Consider the following 9,563-nt stretch of genomic DNA (forward strand, 5'->3'; position numbering starts at 1 on the left):
ACCACCACCACACCACACCACACCACACCACACCACCACACCACACCACACCACCACCACACCACCACCACCACACCACCACCATCTTATGTAATGCAGAAACATTTGTTCTTTTGTCTAGAAGGAAAGAGATGTTCCTCATTAAGGGGTAACCTTGAAGAGACTCAAACAGATCAGGCATAAAGAGAGCTGCAATATTCCTATTTATCTTAGCATTGTGCTGCTGTGCAACAGTTCTGTAATCACTGGGAGAGAAAGGTGAAGGACAGAGCTAGTCTGCTGTTTAGTCACAAAGGCAAAACAGCTCTCCTTTTATAAATACCTTATGATAAGAGTTAAAAGCTAAACAGTACACAAGTCAGGAGGTACACAGGTTAATTTTATAGTAGTCTGTTTTTCTATCACATGCGCATAAGAATTAGACCCTAACTACCTTAAAGGTATGTTACAAAGCAGAAATGAAACACCACTTCTAAAATGTATGTTTAGTTGTTAGTGAACTCTGACATTGAAGGCATGCATTTGTGGAATACATTCTCCAATTATCTTATATATTCAGATCAGTCATACATAATTGGTTTCTTTTTAAACAAATGTTCCTCAGACACAGTGAAAAAGTAGCTGGCACTCAATGCATCATGTCCATACTATGCCTTAAGGTAAAATCTAAGTGATATCAGTTTGTTTCTTCTTCTTCTTTTTTTTTAAGATTTAAATATGTATTTTATGTATGTGAGTACACAGTTGCTCTTTTCAGACACACCAGAAGAGGGCATTGGATCCCATTACAGATGACTGTGAGCCATCATGTGGTGCTGGGAATTGAACTCAGGAACTCTGGAAGAGTAGTGGGTGCTCTTAACCACTGAGCCATCTCTCCAGTTCCCAACATCAGTTTCTTTAATGCATTGTTAAGTATTAGCAATGAAAATGTAAAGCACGTGCTTCATTTTAAAATGAGGATTCCATTTCAGAAAAACCTAAGTAGGTAGCTTTCTAAAACTGGTTTTTGCTTTATCAAATACTAGCACACGTCTGTAGTTATCCAACCATTTTTCATCAACTGCATTTGGCAGTAGCCGAAATCCAGACATGACTGGAAAATGGCCATAAACCCACTCACTCACTTGAGTTTGGCTGATCCATAACCCATGAATTCAACAGCAGCTGGGTAACAGGAAGTTCTGCTTCAAGACAAACAATGAACTAAACAGAGTGTGAGAGATCTGTGATTCCTGATAATCAATGGCTAATGCAGACAGACAACAAGTTCAAGGACTCCCTGAGCTACATATTGAGATGGAGGCCAAAGTAAAAGGATGGCTTAGACTACAGGTCCATGTGTAGTGCCCTCCTAAAAATGGGAGGAAGGCAATCACCCCATCATGGCCCATTACCATGGTACCCAGGAACATCAGGAGAATGGGTCTATGGGACTTACCTTGGTTAAGTGAATGACTCCTTTGGAAGTAACTGAACAACCCATGAAGCCAACATACTGGAGTTCAGGACAGTGCTCAGCAAATGCCTTCACTGACTGATCTGTTACCTAGGGAAAACATAAACAAAGTTACTTGAGGTGGCATCATGGTGAACTATGATTTGACACCTGCAAAAGTCTGCCTCACAGGGGCTCATTAATCTTTCCCTTTCTAGTGGGTCCTTTGAATCTGCACCAACACACTGCAAGAGCACCTGTGTAACTAAGAATGAATTCCCCGACCTCACATTTTCTAGAACCCATGCTGTCGTACTTGCTTAGAGATCCAAAAGACATACTGAGAAAAGCTACTCCACTTCATCTCCTCTGTCCCTGGCCTTCTCTCCTCTTCATGTTTTTATTGACACTATCTACATGCCATAAAATTCACCCTTTAAGGGTTCAGCTTGATGAAGAGTAATATATTCATAAAGCTGGGCAGGATCTATTAATACTTAATTCTACATATTCATGCCTACTGTCCTCCCCTTAGATTACTGTCCTCAGCTGGGAACCCATCTCTCCTGCCTTCTGATTCAGATTTCACTACACGGTATACTCTCCTGGGTCCCCAAGTTGCGAACTACAGTACTTGGAACTTCTCAGTCTCTAAATCATGTCAGTCAACTCTCCTATGAGAAATTCTTGATAGAAAATGAGAAAAATCTCTTTTATTAGGGTTTTATCACTCTAGAGAAACCCAATACAATGCATACTGAAATCATCTGATGATTTCAAACCAAAGAGTGGCTGGTTTTGTGTGTCAACTTGACACAGGCTGGAGTTATCTCAGAGAAAGGAGTTTCAGTTGGGGAAATGCCTCCATGAGATCAATCCAGCTGTAAGGTATTTTCTCAATTAGTGATCAAGGGGGCAGGTCCCCTTGTGGGTGGTGCCATCTCTGGGCTGGTATTCTTGGTTCTATAAGAGAGCAGGCTGAGCAAGCCAGGGGAAGCAAGCCAGTAAGGAACATCCCTCCATGGCCTCTGCATCAGCTCCTGCTTCCTTACCTGCTTGAGTTCCAGTCCTGACTTCCTTGGTGATGAACAGCAATGTGGAAGTGTAAGCTGAATAAACCCTTTCCTCCCCAACTTGCTTCTTGGTCATGATGTTTGTGCAGGAATAGAAACCCTGACTAAGACAAGCACTATGTCTGCCTGCCATGCTTCCTGCCATGGCAGTAACAGACTAAACCTCTGAAATGTAAGATAGGCCCCGTTAAATTTTGCCTTTATAAGAGTTGCCTTTGTCATGGTGTCTCTTCACACCAATGGAAATAGTAAGACAATGGCTTCACAAAGGTTCAACTTAAACCCAAACACATGTGAGTTACCACATGATTGCTTTTTATTTATTTCTTTATCCAAATTAAAATCAAATATTTTTGTTAGATTACAAGCAGCAATGACATCCACTGTTTTTGCGTTAGTTTTAGTATGTGTGACTTTTATTTGTATCTTCTTTATGCTATACAGACAGTGGAAAACAGAAGTACGTGAATAGCATTAATTCTAAAACAATCACAGGAACATTTTCCTAAAGTAATGAAACCCAAAGCACCGATGGTAGGTCTGATAAAAGATTAATTCTGCCTTCCAAAGCAAAGTATGCTTAAGCATATTAAGACTAAGGGTGCCAATGATAAATTAAAAATGGACCTGTCTTACACTCAGCTTTCTAAATGCATTATGTTAACATGGACCACATATGGCACGAAAATCTCTGAAAGCATCAATGAAACATAGTCTTTAATTAAAAGCCAAAACTGAAGGTTACAGAGGTTAAGTACATGGTGGGGAAGTTAAACACCCAGCTCAGTCTAAGACCAGCGTCAATTTTTTTTTTTTTCAAGAAGGTTGGAAAGGAAGAGGATCTCAGATGACAACAAAGAACACAGGCGAACTCAGGTCACAGGATCCTGAGCTTTTAGAGAGAAGGAAAGAAAATTCAAAATTCTGCTGGTAGGCCTTTCTCTTTTAGCTGGGGGGAAAAGGAAGAGAAGCTGAGACTATCCCCCACCATCAACAGAGCCTGGGAAAGGGAGGCAGTTCTGAGGTACAGGAACCCTCTGACGGGGACAAGTTTGTTTTAGAAGACTAACAAATGGACCTTCAAATGGCAGAGGCAATCTGCTCTGAAACAGTACGCCTGCAACATACGTGGTGACAAACCCCAAGTGTAGACTGTAGAAGGCGAGTCCCCGTGGGTCTCAGCTTCCCCAGGACCCTAGAGTCTGAGTACCTAGCTCTAAATCCCCACATGAATACCCCATCCCTCTGCGCGCACATACACATACACAAAGGTGATTTTGGAAAAGTCATTTCTCTGTATTCTATTTTTCTATACTAAAAACAATGGTGCCTACTTCCCAGAATAAAACACGAGAACTAAGAAGTCAATAGGTGAAAGAAAATAATTCAAACCCAGCAGAACCGAATCATGCTCCTTTCCTCTGCCTGTTCTGAAGAGCCTCATCACAACCTGGAAGCTCTGGATTACAAGTGCACCTGTGAAAGGATGGTGATGGTGATGGAGACAGAGGCGAGGAACTGCTCCTTTCACTCTGCAACACATCAGAACCACAGAGGAACCCTAACTGTCTCTGGGCAGAGACCCGAGAGTCTCGGAAACTCAGATGCTCAGGTTTGGTGAACAGGGTCCAGTGGCCCTTCAAAGTCTGGTTTTAGTGCATCATCTTCATCTTGGAACTTGTTCAGACTTCAGAACCTGGTTCTGATAGCTATGTGCCAAATCCTACTATGCGCTTAATCTAATATTCAGGCGATGGTCAGAATTTACAGCTTGAGAGAATCTGTCCAGGGGATGTTATCTTTAGGGATTTATAAGACCAAAAACTGAATGGTTATTTCCTAACCCAGGTATTATGGTGGCTTTTTGAAATAACTTATTGAGGTACAATTTGTCACATTTTTAAAGTATAGCTTTAAATTTCTGGCATGAAAACACTGCAAAACTTTTTTCACTAAATAATTCCAAAATGTATCCTCTTAGATGAGTAAATCACTTTGTTTTAAAAAGTAAAATAGTATAGTTGAGTGCAGCTCACATGTTTATCAAGGTAATTCCAGTATATAACCAATCTCCTTTATCCTTTTGCTCCCATATGTAATCAACCATAGTTCCCTGCCAAAGCTCTGGCCAGTACTGCCAACATGGTTTCTGTCTTTATACCTCTGCCTTTCCTAGCTGTCTTATAACTCAATTGCATCATGAGTGGCCCTTTGGGTGATTCTTTCCCCAGTAAAATGTTATTGATATTTATCCATATATGTGTATGTATACATATATAATATACATGCTATTTCAGTAGAATTGTTACTGCTGTATAGAATTCTACTATATTCAGAATATTTGACTAGTTAAAAATATTTCAAATATATGTAATATACATCTGTATTTCAGTAGAATAGTTGCTGCTATATAGAATTCTACTATATACATTACATCTGACCAGTTGCAAATATTTGAAATCTTTCTATTTTAGGATTTTGAAAGATGTTGCTCCTCACATAAAAGTATTTATATGGAGTATTATATTTTTATTTATTTTGAGTAAATATCTATGAGTAGAACTGATTTATCGTTTATTGAACTGATTTATCATTTATTGAATTTGACTCTTACTAAATTGAAGGAGATTTTACACTTGCTAGATACAAATAATTTCTAAGCTATGCCCTGTCTTTTCATTTTCTTTGTTTTTAAATTAAAAACAAATTTAGATGTGGGTTTGTACTGAATAAAGCACACAGGAAATTAAAGTGTCACTGTGTGGCTCTTCTATGAGTTCTTAGAATGTCATGATGTGTTTGATCATGTTCTCCCATGCCGGCTCCTCCAAGTTCTGCCCCTTTCCTAGCTACATAACTTAGTGCTTTTTCTCTGCATGTTTCAATATCTGTCTTTGAAGCCATCAAGTATAGTTTGTGGCTCTTTTTTTTTTTTTTTAGGTCCACGTGTTCTTGAAGTTGATATTTATGCCTGGTGTGCAGTAAGGATAAGGATTCATTTTCAATGTAAGCATATTCAGTTGTCTGAGCATTCTTTGTTGATGTCCCTGTTGTCACTGAGGAAGTTTCTAGTGTGTGATGTATATATACACTTGGAGAACACAGACTACGGAACAACAAGGTGGACAGTGAGACTTGGTGTACAAACAGAAACACAACTATGTAAGAAGGAAATCAGTCTGCAAATCAGAGAATGAGGTTTGAGTCAACATGCCTGCAAAAACAAGAGGGAAGCAGCCAGACCCAGCATGATCCATATAACTTAGGTAGGACTTGATTGGCCCGAACAGATACAAACACATGCAAAAATGCTGGCAGAGCTTCAGGTCAGAACCCTAAAAAGAGCTTGTCTAACTGCCAACCTTGAAACCAGAAGCGTACCGTTGAAGGGAATGAAGACAGTTGCTTCTTGTGAACTCTTAATGGGTATACTTAATCAGAAATCCTTCTGAGGAATGGTTCCTTGTAAACTTGGGTCTGAAACTGGGAGATGGGGGTAGGGGGTGGAATCAGAAAGCCAAAAATGAGAGAGACAGCTGGAATAGCCAGTATGTCAAAAAGGGACGAACCCTCCCCTGGCAGGAAGACAGATAAAGGCATGCCACACAGGGCCACTGAATCTGCCAGTGTGAGCATAGACTGTGGATGGCTTCTAAACTTAAGAGGCTCCATTTCTAGCCAGAGTTCACACTCGGCTGAGGTTTGGGATGCTCAGTGCCAATGAGTTAAAGATACAGTAGACACAAACAGCCACATTTACTGGGCTGACTGTGTGCCAAGCCAAGATTCCTTTCCGATCATCTGGTATCCTGATGAGAGTCCTGTGCATCTCTGTTGCTCCCTCAGTCAGAAGGCAATGAAAATAAGCCTAGGGCAACTGACTTCCTCAAAAGACAATGGAACTGCTAGGTGTGGGCAAAGCTTGCCCCTGAGTGTGGGTGCTGAGCAGACACCCAAGATCTCACAACCAGGGGTCAGCATCTTACAAGGGAGTTCAGCTCTCGCTCCTCCTAAAGAATAGGTTTCAATACTATTTATATACAAATCAATATGTGATTCCATTCATAAGAACAAACTCCAGACCTCCCGTCTGCTATCCACCCTAAAAAGCAGTGTCAGAGATCGAGGCTTGGTGAGCCCACATGCTAAGGAATATTCACAAAATCCCTATCCTTTGATTATTCTTTGTGTCCTGTGAGACCGTTGTAGATTCTGTGAATCTTGCATATTCTAGGAAAGACATCTTCCCTGCACAAGGACAGTGCTTAGTAGAGGGTTGTGGTAGTCTAACCAGAGGTATGAGAGAAGCTGAATATGGCAGTAAATTATAAAACAAACACAACTGAAAAGTGAACTCTGAGTAAGGCACTTTTATCTGAAAAGGCTTCGAATTGTAAAGGGGGAAAAGTAGAGCAGGAGAGCTTTTATATAAATGCCCTGATTCTAAATAAAGAGATCCAAGTTGTTCTTCTTTAAGACTTGATGGCTTGGTGTTTGCTTAGGTCATGGAGGGTAAAGACTGGATGTTAGTATTAACACCAGTTAAGTAAGGTTTATTCACTGAGTTAAGCATACAGCCCGGACTATGAGTCGATAAATATCTGGAAGGGACAACAACCTGGAGTTGCATCGGTTACTTTTGTGTGGCTTATGGAAGAAAGTTTATTTTGGCTTGTGGTTCCAAAGGCCCAAACAAAGTTCAGGAGGCAGCAGGCAAATGTAGGAAGTTGAGAAGTCACAGCTTCGACTGAAACCTGAAGCAAGGAGCACAAACTGGGAGTGGGGTGAGGCTATGATCTCTGAAGTCCCACATCCACTGACCTTCCCTCTGCAGCAAGCTTACCTCTCCTAATCTCCCCCAACAGCACCACCATCTGGGGACCAACTTCCCAAACACCTGAGCACATAGGGGTCTTCCACATTCAAATCACTACCTGTATTAACTCAAAAAAAGTGGAATACTGTGTAGACATTTATATATAGCTCTTTATTTATATATAACTCTGCAAAGTCCTCAATGAGGGTACCAAATAATAAAAGCGCATTTCTTGTCCTTGATAAGAAATTGAATATAACCAATGAAAGACTCAGACTTCATCCTACTCCCACAAGATCAGTCCAGACACATGCTTTGGTAGTTTCCTAATTTCAGTTATTGAATCAATCTAAAAACAGTCCCATGAACGAATCAAACTAATATTATTAACTGGATGTTATTACTAAGTATTAATACTGAAGATGGCCTGGAGTATATTGTGGGATTATCTCTGCTCTCTCTACTGCATGCAATAAAATTCAAGATATGCCAACCCCATATTCTGAACACCTTCAATTGTTTATATATTGGAACCACTACTGCAATGCATGATACCAACTAATACTTCACACCAAGCCAGAGTCACCTTCTACAGACACAAATCAAACCATATATGTTTGCATTTTCCAATGATTCTAATTAGTCTTAGGTTAAATCCAAATTTCTTCTGTGATTTACAAGGCCCTGAATAATCTGACACACACACACACCCACACACACCATCTTTTCCACCTCATTTAAACCAAATACCCTACCTCTGTGCCTATATGAAGACATTACATCTGTACCATTTGATACCATATCCTCCATGTGTGGTACACAGTTTCAAGTAAAAGGAAGGAGTTCCAATAAATACTGGAGAACAAGGTACTGGCTTGATACACACTAATGTCCTGATGCTTTTAAACTTAAAAACTTTTCATTTTGATACCAAGAAGAGCTATACTGTTGATTTTATTGTTCCCAAGTGGTACAAGAAGTGGTGGCTAAAAATCGGATTAATATCTTCATAAAGCTAAGGACACAACTTTCATAGAAAATAACCATGGTAGTTCAGTTCCTCATTGATGTGTCTGAAGGTAACTGGACTCTAAAGAGGAAGAGCTAGCCAAGTGATGACCTCATCTCACTCCAGCCCAGCAGGACAACTCCAGTCCCTCCTTCTGCCTCCCAGGGAAGCACAGTAAGACTCTGGGGCACGTTTTGTAGGAAGAAAGCCAACGCTCACGTTTTTCTCCATACTCTGCAGCTTAAGCGACCAGCAGGACTGTGGTGAACCCTCATGCTCTGCTTCCAAATAAAGTCAGCATACAGCCATCGACTTGGTGCTATTCCCGAAGGGGAATATATTGCCACTAATATTCTAACTCTGGCCATTATTAATTTGTATACAATGCTATTTTATACACAACTCTCATACATATATAAAATATCACATGTATCTGTAAATATCTCTGTTATGTCTCTATAGTGGTCTAATTAATTTGGCAACAATGTTCATGTGAGATATACCATTTTAATTGAAGTAATCTAACATAGTGATTGACAAATCTCATTTAAAATTTGCTAGAAGAAGAAAAAGAAGGAGGAGGAGGAGGCGGAGGAGGAGGAGGAAGAGGAAGAAAACCTAACCATTACCGAAAGTGGTAGAATTTAATGAATTTTTTTCTAGAACTTTAAAATTTCATTAGTGTCCAATGAAAATTTGATAGATTATTTATCTGAACTTCCTTAATTCATTCCATCTTATTTCACTGTTAGTCTCTCTACTGAAAAGTTGGGTTGGCTGACTTTAAAAGTCTATGTATTCTACCTTAAAGAATTATAAAGATAAAGATACTGGTCTACCACTAAAGGTATGGGCATTGATCTGTTCCTACTAAAATATCTTTAAGTTGAGCATAATTGAACTACTTTCACTTAATTTACTAAGTTTTTTTACTAATGCTGTTTCAGTTAACATTTCCTTCAGGTTGGCACCAGCACCGGGTCACCTTGTGCGCGGAGTTGTCAGACACCCCCACGATCCCTAAAGGACTCTCCATGCAATCTTAGGACCACTGGTCAAGTCTAAGAGGATCAAGGAATTCCACATAAAACCAGAGACACTGAAACTTATAGAGGAGGAAGTGGGGAAAATCCTCCAAGATATGGGCACATGGGAAAAATTCCTGAATAGAACAGTAATGGCTTGTGCTGTAAGATCAAGAATCGACAAATGGGATCTCATAAAATT

At 40.0% G+C, this 9,563-nt stretch overlaps 1 protein-coding gene across 1 annotated transcript in view; it reads right to left on the reverse strand.

The window, feature by feature from the left end:
* The window catches only part of Fbxl17 (F-box and leucine rich repeat protein 17), a 432,158-nt gene that overhangs the window by 315,452 nt on the left and 107,143 nt on the right, over nucleotides 1–9,563 (reverse strand). The window contains exon 5 of the mRNA XM_021149392.1: nucleotides 1,442–1,549. Coding sequence (XP_021005051.1) covers nucleotides 1,442–1,549 — 108 coding nt within the window. The remainder of the gene's footprint in view (nucleotides 1–1,441; nucleotides 1,550–9,563) is intronic.

This window comes from Mus caroli, chromosome 17 (genome assembly GCF_900094665.2).
Source record: "Mus caroli chromosome 17, CAROLI_EIJ_v1.1, whole genome shotgun sequence".
Taxonomy (NCBI): domain Eukaryota; kingdom Metazoa; phylum Chordata; class Mammalia; order Rodentia; family Muridae; genus Mus; species Mus caroli.